Source organism: Malania oleifera, chromosome 11 (genome assembly GCF_029873635.1).
Source record: "Malania oleifera isolate guangnan ecotype guangnan chromosome 11, ASM2987363v1, whole genome shotgun sequence".
Taxonomy (NCBI): Eukaryota; Viridiplantae; Streptophyta; class Magnoliopsida; order Santalales; family Ximeniaceae; genus Malania; species Malania oleifera.
In genome coordinates, this window is record NC_080427.1 from 35,801,474 (window position 1) to 35,819,102 (window position 17,629).

At 35.9% G+C, this 17,629-nt stretch overlaps 1 protein-coding gene across 1 annotated transcript; it reads right to left on the reverse strand.

Moving 5' to 3' along the window:
- Positions 1-340: 340 nt before the first annotated feature.
- LOC131167322 (protein MIZU-KUSSEI 1) lies at positions 341-16,104 on the reverse strand. The gene is made up of 2 exons (XM_058126088.1): positions 15,071-16,104; positions 341-456 (listed from the first exon to the last, which is right to left on the reverse strand). The coding sequence occupies exon 1, from the start codon at positions 15,895-15,897 to the stop codon at positions 15,073-15,075; it is 825 nt and encodes a 274-aa protein (XP_057982071.1). The 5' UTR covers positions 15,898-16,104; the 3' UTR covers positions 341-456; positions 15,071-15,072.
- Between the last annotated feature and the right edge of the window lie 1,525 nt (positions 16,105-17,629).

Here is a 17,629-nt window from a genome sequence, read left to right on the forward strand (position 1 = left end):
TGTGAAGAAATAACACAATAAAAGAAGCTTCTTGGGACCTCGAGGAACAAATAAGGCAGAAATATCCACAATTGTTCTGTAACGACTTGATTATTATTATTATTTATTTATTTTCCCTTTTTTATAAATATATATACTATGAAATATCACTGCTTTGATACCCTTTAATATAAATCAAACTATTATCATGGTCCAGATAGGACCCATAGAATCTGAGACACAACAACAACCTATGCAGCGAGAAGCCGAATTCATAAAATCATAACCATATAAATACATTACAATACGAGTGTCTGAACAATTTCCAAATCATACATACACAACTGTTCCCAGAAATATCCTCAACTGAAACCGAGGCTATACAAAATAACCTCCCAAAAATACTCACCCTACTGATAAGGCAGTACAATAGTCCCCTCTATCTGCAAGCCTGATCCGCTCGCCTAACTGGTTCACCTGAAAAATGTTAAATCATTGGGATGAGACAACGCTCAGTAAGACGAAATATGCTATTGCTAGTGTGTGGCAAATGAGTTACATATTCGTAAAACCTGGTTTATAAATACTGTAGATAACTAAATCTGAGAATACATGTATAAATGGCGTACTGGATAATTCGTATATGTGATATTTAACATAGCTATTTTTGTGATTTTTCTATTCATAATACTTCTAATATTCATAAGTACATCCACTATTTTTTCTGTAAATCTGATTATACTTATAATAATTAATAAAAATTCTCTAGATGGCTATATGTCATGATTTAACCCCTCATGACAGGATTGTGCCGCCCGTAGGCGAGACTTATCACTGGCTGGCCTATCAAAATAAATCATTATACTCTGAATGTCAGATCAGCCTCCTCAACCCTAACTAATGGGGAGCCTATCCACAACATAGGCATGATCGACTGCTATAAATCCACATACTATCTGAGTTATGTGGTTGCACTATGAACTATAAATAGTTACGGTACCGTGCTCTATAAACTGATATGTAATATTCTATCAGGGTCTGATACTATATAATACATTTCTATATAAAATCTATCTTTTTTACCATGATTCCGTATAACTGTATTAACCGTGACGCTGTAATAAACTGTATTTCTATATCAATCGTATTTCTGTATGTTATGGTTCTATAAAACTGTATAATCATGGTACTATGAAAACTGTAAATACATCTTCCTGTCTGTATATATTGTAAATCATGAACTTGAAAATACTGTAAAAACATCTTTTTGTACTATAACTATAAATCATGAAACTATGGAGACTGTATTTCTGAATAAAACTGTATATTTGTATAACTGAATATCTGTATAAAACGGTATATCTGAATAGCCGTAATTCTGTAATTTAAAACTGTTTATTCTATGAAAAATAATTCTATAAATCTATATACTCGTAATTCTGTAAAATCTGCACAAAACATTGTACTAAACCAATATTTCTCATGCCACACAAGTAAATAATACTCTTTACCCATAATTGTTGGTCTTACAAGGCTTAACCTCTTGTTTTGATGATAACAAATGAAGAAAAGGTTTGATGATATTATGTGTTCAAGTAATGATGTTTTTCAGGAAATTTAAAAGTATGAGATATATCTTGAAGAGATCAAAAAGGGAAGCTCAAAGACATCTGAAGATGGAATGAACTCAAAGCTTCAAGAGAGTCATGAAGTTTCAAAGAACAAGAAATGTTTATTTTGTTAGGAAATCTTTATGTAAGTACTTCAAATTTAAAAATGTCATTATGAATGAAATGAAGCTCATTAGGGGATAAATCTAGACTTAGAGATTTTATTTTAATATCCCAAGAAAATATTTTTCAAGAGTAAGAAAGCAAAGAAACCAAAAGTCTTTGAAAAAGAAAGAATGAAAGTAGTTGTGTACTGCCCAGGCGACCGAGGTTAAAACCTCAGGCAACCGAAGATTTTTGCTGAAGAAAATTAAGTAGGCAGTGTACCTTCAGGCGCCTGACCCTGTGTCTTCAGGCTTCTAAACGTACCTCGGGTTATTGAGGTTGGACTTCAGGCAACCGAAGTACAGCAACGGGCAGATTTTTTAAACTTCTCCTTTTCAAATCCAATTGACTTTTGCTCTAATATTTTTGGAAACTTTGAGAGCACTCTAAGGAAACTTGGGGAGCATGAATGAAAGTGTTTTTGAAGCCTATATATACATGGTTTATGAGAATCAAAATATACCAAGCAATTGAAAATTCCTTCAAGATATCTTTCACTCAAAGCTCTTGCTATTTTGTTTCTAAAGTTCTGAATAGCTACGAAATTTCTGATAAATCTATGAGCTTTTACTACTTCTCTAAAGCATTCAATTTAAGTTCTTGATCCTTATCAAAGAGAAGTAATCCGGTGATATTCACATAGAGCTTCTTACTTCATTCTTTTGATATTTTGATTTTGGAGTATATTAATTTCTAACATGTACTAATCAGCTCTTTGTGTGAGCATTATTTGTACGCATCTATTTGAATTATTTCTTGTAGATTGACGATTCCAAGGGTTATTTGGATTGTTGGCTAAACAAGGGGATATTGTTTAGAGAGGTGGGCTCTAGCCGATGTAAGGAGTGATCGGACGAGGGGATATCATTTGGAGAAGGCGGGCTCTAGCCTTAACCAAGGAGTGTTGTAAAGGTTTGTTCCACCCGTCAACAGAACAAGTTTAGTAATCCTTTGGTGGTTTTCCAAAGGCGAGGACGCAGGCTGGGTATAAGCCGAACCTCGTAAAAATCCCTGTCTCACTCTCTCTTTCCCTTACTCTTTATTTTCAGCATATTTAAATTGCGTGGGTGGTTTAATTGATAATCATATATACTACGTAATATAGAAATCAAGTAAACTTGAAGTCTAATTTGATTTAGGTTGCAGAAACTGAAAGGGAGTACGTTGGTTATACCATATCTTGCGAAAACCATAATGGGAGTACGTTACTTGGTTAACAGCCCAAGGATAAATTAACTGAGAGTTTAGTTGAGTTCTAAATATTAAGAAGAGTGTAGATATTGTGTTGATTGAATGTTATATTGCACATCATATTGAAGAAGTAAAACCATATATACAGGGCTTACAATTTCATATCCAGGGCTGACAAAAAAAGATATATCGTGATTGAATGGTATGAAGCTTGAGATTGATTGGATAGTGTTTGTATTCCAAGAGTGCTAAATCTTGAATGATTTCATCAATCTAATAATGCTGCAGTGAACTTATATTTGATAAATAAATTGTGGATGTGTTGGTGTGGAGATTGTGATTAATTGTTTGAATGTTTTATTAGCTATATGGTTGATTAAAGAGATTAAGTTGTTGTGTGATTGGTGGAATTAAACAAACAAGTTAAAGAATTGGTTAAGTGTTTGAAGAAGTCAAGGATTCTTAAAAGAAGTTAAAAGAAAGTTTTAAAAGCCAATTCACCCACCCCCCCTCTTGGGAACCTATTCCTAATTTCAATAATCAACAAAACTGTATAATTCTTGCTCTAGAAAACCCATAAACAAATACTATATTTTCTGGTAAAAGTCTCTATTTTAACTATCATAGCATATTTCCCTTACTTGATTTTTGTAAAACCCTTGATATGACTGGTCCTACACCCGCAGGGTTCCCCGTTCAACACCCTGAAAGCAACATCTTCCAAAACAAAATTTCAGTATTTCTTTGACCACTACATTTTCTATAACTGTAAGTAAACCAAAATTTGAATAAGAAGTCTTACCCTGAATTTGGGATGGAATTTAAGTTAATCCCGCCAATGATCCACTCCAATAGACTTGAAGAGAACTTCTCTAAGAGTGTTGTGGCGGCTTCAGATCGTTGATCCGGCAAGAATTCGGCCTAGAAACTTAGAGAGAAGAGAGGAAAACTGAAGAGGAGAGAGAGATAGGGTTTATGCATGAAATTTCTGAAACAAAATCGAGTTTAGGGCTATTTATACACTGACCTCCGCCAATGAGATGCGTCATCTCGTCGATGGGGTCACGAAGGAAGTTCGTCGACGATGCCTATTCTTCGTCGACAAAATTCAAGGCTGAGAAATAGCCTCCCGATATTTTCTCGTCGACGAAACATGCCCTCATCGACGAGGCCCCTATTGAATTTCATTTATAATTTCTTTTCTCTCCTTCCTCTATTATTTAAATACCATAATTCTTTGGTTCGTTACATGTTCAGTGAAGTTCAATTGTAATCAGGAAGTATAGATGGTTATGAACTATTTCTTTTGCAGGTTAGTCAGTGTATGTATTAGTTTAGTTGGTAAGTATATTTTAGTTTTAGGGGAATTTTATTTTATATATGTAATCTCCCAGAATTTTGAATGTAACCACGGTATTCCTCCACCATAAGTGAGGGTAAGTAATAAAATAAGTAGACTAGTTACCTTTAAGGGATGATGGATCATATGGACAGTAAATTTCGAGGACGAAATTTTTATATGGAGAGGAGAATGTAGAGACCCAAAGAAATGGATTTGGAATTCAAATAGGATCTCGTCGATGAACACAACACGTTCATTGATGAACATGCTTGAGGGGATCGTCGACGGGGACACGTGTCTCTTCGACGAAAAGTTACTGAGAGGCTATTTTCAATTCTGAATTTTGTCGACGAGGAATAGCCATTCGCCGACAAACTTCCTTTGTGGCCTCGTCGACGAGTGCAGGTGTATAAATAGCCTAGACTTGATTTCTCTCTCTCTCTCTCTCTCTCTCTCTCTCTCTCTCTCTCCTGTTCATCCCCTCTCCCTTCTCTCTAATATTTTGGGTCAGTTTCTTATCAGTTTGACGATCCGAGGCCGCCACGACACTCCTGGGAAGTTTCTATCCAAGTCTGCTGGAGTGGATCGTTGGTGGGACTAACTTGGACTTTATCCCAAATTCAGGGTAAGGGTTTTTATTTAATATTTGACTTTCCTATAGTTGTAGAAAATGTAGTACTTGAAAAAATACTGAAGTTTCGTTCAGGGAGATATTGTTTTCAGGGTATTGAACGGGGAACCCTACAGGTGAAGGACTAGACATTGTAGAGGCTTTTCAGTAGTCATATAAGGGAGCAAACTAAAGCAGTAATTTTCCATGAAAATTATTATTATTTAATAGCAGATTAATTTTTCAAAAAGCATGTATTATATATAAGTACACTTGTGAAAATGTATATTTGGGAAAATACTGCTGTTACATAGGAATATATATATTTTTAAGTATGAAATGTTAGGAAATGTGAATTCAAAACAGAATTGATGATTTTATTTAGTAATTGTGTGGCTTGAATATTATTTTATGCATATTGTATTATGTTAAGCCAATTTTACAAAAAAAAAAGCATGTTTCAGTTACTTTCAGGAATAACATGATAATACAGTAAACTATGATTTCAGAATATATGATAAACAGTACATTTACTCAGAATAGTATGTATGATATGTTCGGCGCAAGGCCGTAGTTATGCATGTTTTCGATGCAAGACCGCAATTATGAATGTAATCGGCGTAAGGTCGTAATTATTTATGTTATTACAGAATTCAGAAATGCTATCAATCTATTTACGTTAAACAATATATTATCATGTACTATATGTTATTAGAACCCGAATGATAGTTCAGATTAGTTTTAGAACCACGGTACCGTAGCTATACAGTTTAGTTCAGTTCAGACTTGTGCTAACCGCCACTACTAGTAGAGGGGGTAGGAGATGGATAGTCGATGTGGCTTTTAGTGTAGAATTGTAGACATCTACTTGGCAGTCCGGACCCCGGTGTGGTGGGTCCATCATACTTACAGATATTTTTGACTAGGCAGTGGTCGGCCAGCCATTGTCAAGTCCTGCCTTTGGGCTGTACAACTCGTCATAGAGGGTAATACATGACATCAGCTAACTATTCATCTTGGGTAAATTTCAGAATTATTAGTGATATTAGGTGATTTTATGAATAGTGAAATATAGTATGATTTAGTAAAACCATGAAATTGTATGTTCACTCAATTATGATATGATCAGTGTTTTCAAACATGCAACACGTATTGTATATTTGCTGTCGCACTAAATATTCATGTTGCCACACAACTGTATTTAATTTATTTCCCTTACTGAGAGGTGTCTCACCCTAGCTTAAACCATTTTAGGGAACCCAGAAAGACAGGCAGACCGAGCCCTCCGTTAAGACAGTTTTTACTACCCTGCCAGGAGGGTAAGATTTGAGTTAGGATTAATTGGTTTTTGGTATTAGATCCTAGTTTCATCTTTTGGTGACTTTAAGGATTGTATATTTAAATAGTATATGGTGGAATGTAGGTACAATGGTATAATGTGTTATATGCTTGAGTGGTTGAAATTTATGTTTATTGCTGCTTAGTTTTCGGCTGTGTATGATAGGTGTATTATAACGATCTGCTATTTATTTTCCAGTTCTGTTTTTTTTTTATATACTATGAAATTTATAATGCTCTGATACCTACTAGATTAAACCTAAGCAGTGAGAAGCGGAATTTATATAAACACAATCAAGTAAATATGCAATACCAGAGTGCTAAAATGTTCCCAAAATATACATATACGACTGTTTCCCAAAATACCCTCAACTGAGTAACCTTCCTAAAATACTCACTCTACTGACAGGTTTGAACTGTAACCTCCTTTATCTGTGAGCCTGATATGCTCGCCTAACTAGATCACCTAAAAAATATTTATTTAATGGGATGAGACGACGCTTAGTAAGACGAAATATGTTATTGCTAGTGTGTGGCAAATAAGTTACAATACTATGAACATTTGTTTCTATATAATCATGTACAACTGAATCTGTAAATGCAGTACAAGTAATGTAAACCACCCCCCCTCTTCCATGTTACTTAACATTTCTGTATTTTAGATTTCTATACATAGTACTTTTAATATATATATATATATATATATATATATATAAGAGTATATTTCCTATTTCTGTGAAATTGTACATACATAATAATAACTGAAAACTTCCCTGGATGGATAATTGTACGTCATGATTTAACCCCTCATAACAGGGTTGTGCGGCCCGTAGGTGGGATCTATCCTAACTAGCCAACTAGGATAAACCACTATACTCCGTCAGTTTGATCAGCCCTATCTGATGGGGAGCCTGTCCACTCGTAGGCATGCGATCGACCTACCTACCACGTATTATCTGAATAGGCGGTTGCACTTTATATTGTATATAGCTACGGTATCGTGCTCTGTAAACTGTATCTGTAATGGTCCATCAGGGTCTAATACTATATAATACACGTCTATATATAACTATCTGTTTTACCATGATTCTGTAATAACTGTATTAACCATGATGTTGTCGTAAACTGTATCCATATCAACTGTGTTTCTGAAATTAACTGTAAATTTGTATGTCATGGTGTTGTAAACTGTATAATCATGGTATTCTATAATTGCTATAAAACATATCTACTGTTTGTATATTCTGTAAAACATAACTCTGAAAAATACTGTTAAACATCTTTCTGTATTATATCTATATTCTTAAGCCACACAGTAATTTAAACATATTATTCATAATTGATAAACTGTATAAAGTTATGTTGTGAATAATAACCTGGTAAAAATATACATTTCATACCGAAAATCATTCTAAAACTGCCTAACATAGCATATTTCTCTTACCTGATTCCTGCTAAAAATCCCCTACTATGATGGGTCCTACACCCGCAGGGTTCTCCACTCAACACCTTGAAAACCATATATCTCATAACAAAATATTACTATTTCTACATCTACAGCATTTCCTATAACTGCTGGAAAGTCAAATTTCAACAAAAAGGTCTTACCCTGAATCTGTGATGAAATTCAACTTCGTCCCACTGACGATCCGCTCCGGCAGATGATTACGCGTCAAAACTACGTAATTGGGCATCTTAACCCAGGCTTTACGATTTATATTTTTAATTAAATGTCCAAAATTGTACAATATTTTAATAAAGTGCCAAAATCACCATTCTTGAACTTTATTGCATTATTTATGAAGTTTTGGTAATTTTTTGTCGCAGGAAAAATCTTGGAAACCAAAACCGACACCTGTTCGTATTTTATAAATAACTTTTTCGTCCAAGCTCCGATCGAGACGATTCAAATTTATAGAGAAAGAGGAAAGGATTATCTACAACTTTAGTGTTTTGCGTTTTGCGAGAAACCGGCTCCAAAAGAGTCATATTTGGCGATGAACAGAGAATAAAAGAAAATGAAAAAAAAATATAATAATTGGGTTATTGATGTGACCCGGCCATGCATGGCCGGGTCGGGTTGTTCCACGCCGGATCCTAGGGCACCCAGTTTCCCCTTAAATCCTCTTCTCTTCCTCTCCCTGCATAGGTAGCCCGCATGGCTCCCCTGTTCTCTCCCTATCTCTTCTCTTTCTCCGTTGTGTTTTTTTTCTCTTTTCTCTCTCTTTCTCTTTTCTTTCCTTGGCTTCTCTCTCGGTTCCTCCCTTGCTCATCCTCTCTTTCCCTCAACTCTCCCTCTTCCTCTGTCTTTCTTCCCTTCTCAGAATTCCCTCTTTGTTTCTCAGTTTTCTAGCAATCCCCACAACAGCAGATTTCCGGCCTTCATCCTACTACAGCCCGATCACCAGAGCAGTTCCAGAAGATCCCGAGTCCTCCAGCCGGTAGCAGAGAAGTCCACAGTCCAGCCCCCCTGTTCCTCTCTGCTGTCAAACTCCCGAAGCTACCATAGCAGTAGCCTCTGCAATTCTCCATTCTCGGCCTCTAGTAGAACAAGCACTCCGTGAAGCCATAGCAGCAGCTGGAGCTCCTCTGCAGCAACACCAGAAAATCGGCATGCCATCTGCTATTCCACCCGAGAGCCCCTCCACGCACGTCCAGCTGAGCAGCTTCCATCAACTCTCGCGGCCACAGCTCCACGGATATCTCTCTCTTTCCTTTTAGTTTCTTTATTTTTCTACTTTTTTTTTATTGCACTGAAATATTATCTTGTTTTTATTGGCAGTTTAGACTTAATAGTTGCTAAGGGATATTGATGTTTTATTGAAGTTCAATTTCTTTTATTGTTTACTTATCTTGTTCGTAGAATAGTTGTCTTTTCAAGATTTCCATTACACAGTTTTTACCGGAGTTTGGGTTACCTAGGATCGACTTGATTAAAACTCATGTTTTTATTTTATTTTATTTTCTCGTTATCGTCTAAGTGTTACATTTCGGTTGTGCCTTAATTTAGATTGTAGTTGTGATTCTAGCTTTCGATTTTGTTAAAGATCCGATTTTTATTGGTCGCGCGTGTGTGTTTGGTTGAGTTTCCATTGCGTATGTTTAATTCCATGTTTGAAGTTTCCATTTTTAGTTAATGTGCTCTGGTGTTTCCTTGAGTAGCCTAGGGTTTCCATTATTGTTATTTAATTCCGTGCATGCTAGTTTTAGGACTTTAATTTGTGTTTTCATTTAAGTCCCCATAATCTTAAAGACCCCCAAATCTGAACTGAGTTCAGTAACTTTTGATTGCGATTGGACGAACGTAAAATTTGAGATTAAAACGCATTCCCTGAGGAGACGATCTAGCCCTTGGCTGAATATTACATGACGTAACTCCTATAGTTGGGATAGCTTTCGAACTGCTCATTTTTCGAGTGAGTCAGCAGACTTGGAGAGAACTTTCCCAGAAGTGTCGTGGTGGCCTCAGATCGTTGATCGGCGAATGACAGGACCGAAATCGAAGAGAGGAAAGGGAAGGAACGTAAAGGAGAGAGAAGGGAAGGTTCAGTGAGTTTTCTGCGCAAGAAGACTGAGTTTAGCACTATTTATACTGTGGGCTTCGTCGTCGAGCCACGTCACCTCATCGACGAGGCCAAGAAGAAGGTTCGTCGATGAACACCATCTTCTCGTCGATGAAATTTAGAACTTGAAATAACCTCACGATATCTTCTCGTTGATAAAACTTGTCTTCGTCGACGAGGCCCTCTTGTACCCTTGTCGACGAATCACGTATATTCGTCAACGAGGACCTGATAAATTTTCTCAGGTCATTGCATCCCAAAGTGCAACGTTGTCGACGAACGCAAAGCATTCATCTACGAAGTCGGCTGCCTCCTTCTGTTACTATTTCCATTTCCCTTCCTCTTTATTATTTAAATATCATTATTCTTCAAGTCATTACATGTATCCCCGTTACCCACGGGTTTGGGTTTACCTTATTATGTTTTAACTTACTAATGTTTAATATGGTTGATAATGTAGTAAATTAGGGAGGTTGTTACAACATGTCTTCAGGTGTTTGGGGATTGATGATGATAGCATCAAATGATAGACATATGTTTTTCGTGAATGTATAACGGAAAGTTTTGGTTTATCTCATGTGGCACAAGCTTGATGTTGAGGTGTTGCGGTTGAGGTGGAGTACCAGATTAGGAGAGAAATCCTCATGTCAGCCATTGGGACTAAGTACGTTGGTTTTTTACAAGGATTTTTGTGAGCAGGGTAGATCATATGCAGGGCTTGTAGGGTACTTCTTGGTGAAGTTAGTGAGTATGGCGCGTTTCTCGTGTGACAGATCGCCAAAGGTATCGCTAGATGGGAAAGTTGCAAGTGAATTCTGGGCAGATTTTACAGTAGACTACTTGATTGTGAGTGGACGTCCACTGGTGCACTATTCTAGTGATGGAGGATCTAAGCTAGGTGTTATGTTCAGACAATACATCTTTCTGGGTTATATGAAAAGTGAGTGCAAATTGGGTGATCCTATGGCAAACAAAGGGGTGATCGAGAACATAACTTTTATTGTTAAAGTCATAGGGCAGCGTACTCAGGTTAAGGAAGAGAAACAAATGCCAGAAAATTGCAAAGTTGCAATCATGTTATTCAGGTGGAGTTAGGGACTCAGGGCAAAAATGCGAGGAGTTCTATCTCGGGTAAACAGTATCACGGTATGAATGGGTATGTGATGCAGGTGGAGCAACAAACTCAGGGTAGAGATGACATAGTTCATATTGTAGGGAGTTTTTCAGCTCGAGAGACCAGTAGGATCACCGTGGGCTCATATATACTATCAGATCACTACTTAGGTGAGTTGGTGAGGCTTCTAGTTTCGAAGAGGGTGATAGGATGTCGTGGAGTGATGTATATGCTATGTGTGAATAACATGTTATTGGCTGGAAAGGTTTTGACTGAGGTTGATCAATTGGGAACTCTGTTGGAAGTTTTTGACACATATGTATTGGGTACGACCAATATGGGTCTTGGTTTTCTGATTCGAATGGACAGAGCTATAGGGAGACTGGTGTTATCTCATGATAACTTTGTGGATGGAACCACAGGGAGACTTTGTTTGCCATCTCAGGGGGATTCTGTGGAGAATCAATATAGAATGTCAATCGCTCGGTACCCGAGAACGGGTTGTGATGTCCGAGATATGTCAAAGGTCCTCTTTGAATATGTAATGGAGTGTTTCAGCAGGCAACAGAGTAGACCGTCGGTTGTTAGTTTTGTTAAAGACTATGCAAGGGGCTTTGGTAATACAAGACTTGCAACAGCTTTTGCGTTTCCTGTTGTCGGAAGGTCTTATTGGAACCCTAGGGTGAAGTCTTCGGGTGTTACATCTACAGCTATATCGGAATTGATGGTAGAAGCTGAAGTAACCATCGGCAAGTTCAAGCAACATTGCTTAGACTTAGTGCATGTCTCCAAGCAATAGAAGGGAGACGGTCCCAATCGAGCGTTTCAAGTTCAAGGTAGAGCAATCAGTCATGTTTGCGAGATCTCTTAAAGGACGTATAATTGCCAAGGTGGAGATTATTGTATTTGTGTGTGGCTCTTATACTTGGTGGGAATCACAAACAAAGGAAGGAAAACATGAGATAGAGGTCTTCCTGTGCTGGCAGGAAGAGTGCCCTGTGCTCGTCGACGAGTAGATACCAAGAGTCGAAAGATCTCATAGTTAAAAACTCGTCGACAATAGGATAGAACCCTCGACAAGTGGGCTTCTTTGACTCGTCGACGAATCCCCTGTTCTCATCGACGAGTGCACCTGGGCTGTTAGAAGAAATTCAAATTTTGAATTTGAACGTTGGGGTGGTTGAATAATTGGAGGGAAACCTTCGAAGGAAAGTTTATTTATCCCTATCTGAGGGTATTGTGAGATATGAGAGAGATCTTTGAGAAGTGTATTGTGTACTTTGACATTTTCTTAGTGAAATTCGTGTTTCATTGCTTCCGTGAATGTAAGCTTTGCCGAACCAAGTAAATCTTGTTGTTGTTCTTATTACTTATCATTTTCAAGTTGTGTTTCATTTGCTTGTTGTATTTTATCCCACTATGCATCCTATTTATCATATCCATATCACAACAAGGGATGACTTAAAAATATAATTGGGGTAAAAAGTAAAAAACAAGGTTCAAAGAAAAACTCATCACATGAAAACTATTCAACCCTATTGTTAGCATGGGAGGAGTCCATAGATGAGCTTAATATATATATGAATGAACACCAACTTGACCCAAAAATTTAATCATATTGAATTTTAGGCTCAACCATGTATATAAGCACCCACCATCCACTCAATTTTTTCAATATGAGACAAACTCATAAGTGGAATTTTCAACGTCTATTGTCTTGAACAACAATATTTGCAAGAAAGATGTTTCAAGTTTTATCAAAAAATTTTTAAGGATGGAACAGGTGCAAAAAATGGTTAAGAATACGAAATAAGAACTAGGATTAAAACCCTTTAAGAGTCAATTTGACTCCCCTTTTTGCTTCAACTTATCCTTTTCAAAAGCAAACGTGGGGTAAAATATGTTTGGTAAATAACTTTTTCAACTTTTAAAAGTCAACTAATAACTTTTTTATAAAACTTTTAAAAAGTAAAAGTTATTAAGTATGAGGGAAAGTTGTACCCCATAAGCTAGTTATTGAGGTTGAGAATGCCCTAAACCACCTAACATAGATTACGTTACGACTACCTTATGCAAGTGACTTTTCTAAGTCACTTGTACAAAGCCACTAAAACAAACATAGGGGGCACTTATTTTTTAGAAAATAAGCACATTTAAGTGTGACAACGATAAGAATATATAAATGGAGTATTACTATCTTTGGACATTTTTAGTTATAGTTATGTGAATTTTTTCTAGACACGAAGCTTCCTAGTTGCCTGTATTTTCCAATCACTAAGAAAATTAAACAATTAAACATATATAGATTGTATTAGTGATTTAAGTATATACAGGTATACCACTCTCAATAAAGAGAGAAAATGTCTTATGTCACTAATAGTGATAATACGATCCAACGAAATTCTTAGCCAATGTAAAATGGAGTTTAGAGAGACTTTAAATTGCATTTCAGAGCATGAATTTTAGGCATTAAATTTGAATTTAAGTATATTTGGACAAATTTTAATACAACTTTAGATTACATCCTATTCAAATCTAATACAAATACAAATCCAAATCAAAGAGTCTCATAGCCCTCTGCTATTTAAAACCAAAACAAACTCTTGAAATGCAAATATAAGACGATACAAATAATTTTTTTTGATAAAATAAGCGTGGAATTTTATTTTATTTGACAAGCATCGGTCACATGTTTATCTTTATATATTATAATTTATATTTAACAAGAAAACACTTTATTCGATACTCCAAATTTTTTTTTTCTATTTGATTACATTATTAATGAAAAAGAGAGTTATGCAAGTTGCAAGTTTATTTCAATTTCATTTCGACATGTAATTTTATTTGAATTTAATTTGAGTGGAAGTTGGTTGTGTTCGTGTGAAGAAATAGGAAGAGAAAAGGACAAAGGAAAATTATAATAGATTTTATGTTCATTTTTTTGAACATTGCATTTTCTCTTAATTTGTAATTAAAATTTCTAAATCTCACATTAATAATAAATATTTAACTTTATTTTTTTGTTGTATTTTTTTAATGTCAATTGAGATGAGAATCCGAGCAATTCGTTTCGTACACAAAATGGAGCGATATAAATTAGAATTGGTCTTTATAATTATATATATTCATCATATAATTTTTATTTCATTTTACTTTCAATCCAATCCATTCCATCATACCATATATTGAATAAGAGCAAAAGAAAAAGCAAAATGAAAAATAATTCTCATAAGTAAAAGCATACTTTTTGCATTTGTAATATCTACTTTTTGAAATATCAAATATCTATTTTTTTTTTTACTATTTTTCATTCTTTTAAATTAAAAAAAAAATTGGTGATATTACGTTTGAGAGTATGAATTTTGAATCTATCTAAATCTAATACAAATTTAGATATTTAACGAAATGTAATTTCATTTTATTATATTTTGTTCTTTGAACTAAAGAGTAAGGTAATTAAAATGAATTTTAGAGTTTTAATTTTAAAATAAAATTAAGAATTAAGAATTAAGAATTAATTTTTAAAAAAATCATTGTAAGTGAGAGAAAAGAGATGGGGTGGTCTATTAATTAAAATTACAAAGAATAAGATGTTACTAAATTTTAAAATGCAAATTTATAGAAAGCTAAATGAAAATTTAAAAATATACTTAAAAAAGGTTGTCCCAAAAAACAAAAGGATATTATCATTTCAAAACAAAAACTTTTAAAAAAATAAAGAATATAATCAAATAAACACCATTGGACAAAATCGAACTCAGAAGGATTCAAACAAAATCAAACGTATAAATGATACAAACTTATACATAAAACAAACCCAAATACGAGACTAATAAAAAAATCACTCTAGACGTGAAATAAAAATACATATCTGAGTATATTTTTAAAAATTAAAATAATTTTTAAAAATGCAGAAATTAAAGTAAATAATTATTTTTGTTCATGTATAGATGGATTATTTTAACAATTAATTTTTTTTTTCACTAATTTGTGCAATTTCAGAAAGAAGAAAAAACACAAAGAAGCTATCTTTGCTTCTCTAACATCAAAAACTAACATATATTTTTTATAAAAAAAAAACATTTTTTGGTCGCCCAAATTAAAATTACAACACGAAGTCATTTTTAATTTTTTAAATATTCCACTGAAGAGACTCACTCTCATATTCTGAGCAGAAAGACACTGAGTTCAGGTCCCCCGTTCCCGTCCGGGTTCATCATGTAAAACGCCTCCGAGTCACGACTCCCCACGACTCGCTCGAACCTCGCTCTCATGTAAAGCAACTCCCCCTCCGCCCCTCCGCTGCCACCCTTCGCCGCCTCCTCCGCCGGTATTACCCCCGCCCCCACCGACACGCTCTGCACCGTGCTCAGCACATGCCTCTCGTACTCCCCGCACGAGCGCGACACCGCGTACCCGCACTTCCTACCGTTGCAGTACATCGTCCACATAGGCTCCTGAAACAGCTTCGCCGCCGCCCGCCCCCCGCCGCCCCCACGGCCCGGGATCTTCTCGCACTCCAGCGCGATGCGCACCAGCCCCGACGCCATCTCCTTCACCAGCGCCGACGTCGACGTGGCGAGCTCCAGCAGCAGCACCGGCGCAGACCGGGGGTCGTCCTGCACGGCGAAGCTGACGTGACCACGCCGGTGGCCGAAGAGCGTCCCGGTGACCTTCCGGCCTAGCGACGACGGCACGATCGAGAGGTGGTGGGGGATGCCGAGCCACCGGCAGGCGGGGATGTTCACTGCAGGGACAGAGATGACGCCGAAAAACGACCGGAGGAGAGAGGAAATCCCGGCACGCGTCCTTGCCGCTCGCGTATGGCTGGCAAACGGCGAGTCCTTCCGGACCAGAGGCTTGTTGGAGATTTCCTCGTCAAAGTTAGACGAAGATCGAGTAGCGTAGGATGTCGATGGCAAGATCTTCCTGTTGCTTCTATAGCTGCTGCCGGTCCTCGGCAGACCCGCTTCGCCGTGTTTCATGGTGGTCCGATTGCACAGAGAGAGAGAGAGGAATTTGGATTATTAGAAATTAATCTCTCTTCTGTTTCTGTAGACAGAATGATATGAGAGAGACAGAGAGAGAGAGAGACAGAGAGAGAGAGGGATGGTGGTGGTGGTGGTGGTGGCTGCGGCGGAGGTGGGCCGACAGGGGTGATGATAGTGTTTGGAGGTGGCCAATATAAAGGAAGACTATGGAGGCTTGCGGAGATGATGAAGACGTTGTGCTATGTTTGGGTACTTACCCAGTGGTGCGGACCACCATCATGTTTGCTCCTGCTTTTCTTCCTCCTTACGGCTGTCCCCTCCCTCCCGTGCGTCGCCCCCATCATCACGCCCGTCCATTCAATCATAATCAGTTTTAGTCTGCTTTTGATAGCCACATCTTTGCCCTCCGATCTGATCATAATGGGTACTTGGGTGTTAAAAAAGTCGAGATAATTGGACTCCCGTATCACATTTTCTACGTCCATGATTGTATTTTGACCGTTGGATCAATTGAATCACAACCATTCGGAACGGTTGAAAATCAATGAAGAACAGTAGATACAGTGTGTGAACAGTGAACCTTTTTAGTTCCTCTATTTATTTTCTCACAAATGTGACGTACTGCTATGGGCTAGGATTCGTATGATAATATTTTTGAATATTTATTTTTATATTGTGATATAAATAAATACAAAAATAAAATTTAAACTATGATTTTTAAAAAAATTATTATATGGCCATACTTTATATTTGGCTTAAGCTATTTGACATTTTTCACTATAGTGTGTGTATATATATATATTCTAAAAAAGTATATGTGCATGGAGAACAAAATTAATAACATATTTATTTCATGAATTTTGAGAGATAATGAATTTTATAGTCATTTGATTTGTAATAAATTTTCAACATAACATTCTTAAGGTTTTACATAGGATACCATAAATTCTTTTACTGTGGTATCCTCATAGGCATGCGCAACTCAATAAATGAATAAAAATGTGAGTAATCAATTAGTGGGTAGTTATTAGTAGAAAATTAGGGAGAGTCGATGACCGTAATTTGAGAAAGTGGGTCGGTTGACATTTTATTTCATTTTAAAATATATATTACAATCTTAGCCTTATCTCCTTGATAATGTATTTCTAGTTTTTGAAGTGTGTTTTAAATTTAATAAACAATTTAATTTTGTACTTGCAATGATGAGTGTTTTTAGATCTTGAATTTTCATTTGTGTGTATTTGGAAAAAAATTCAATACTTCGGTTTTACATAAATCTAACTTTAAGGCACGAACTTCAAACTGGAATAATAATATTTGAGACAAATAAAAACACTTATCGATAGCTAAATGATATCTATTTAAGACTTGAAATTAAATTTATTGAGAATTTGAATAAATTTTGATATCAAAATTTGGAAATTTATTTAATTTACATCATTTTAAATTTATTAAAGTTTACATAATTTTAAATTTATTAAAATTTATGTTTCAAAATAATAGTAGTGATATAATAAGACTGAATATATATTTATTCTTAAACCTTAAAAGGCATTCTCTTCGGTCCTCTTTTTAAATAGTTATTGCTATCAGATTTAATTTTTATAATGCAACTGGCTTAGCATTAAATTATTGTAGTCATCGTTCATTTTTAAAAATTAATTTATGTAGCATTAATGATGATTTTTTAAAAAAAAATATTAAAAATAAGATAATTAATATTTAA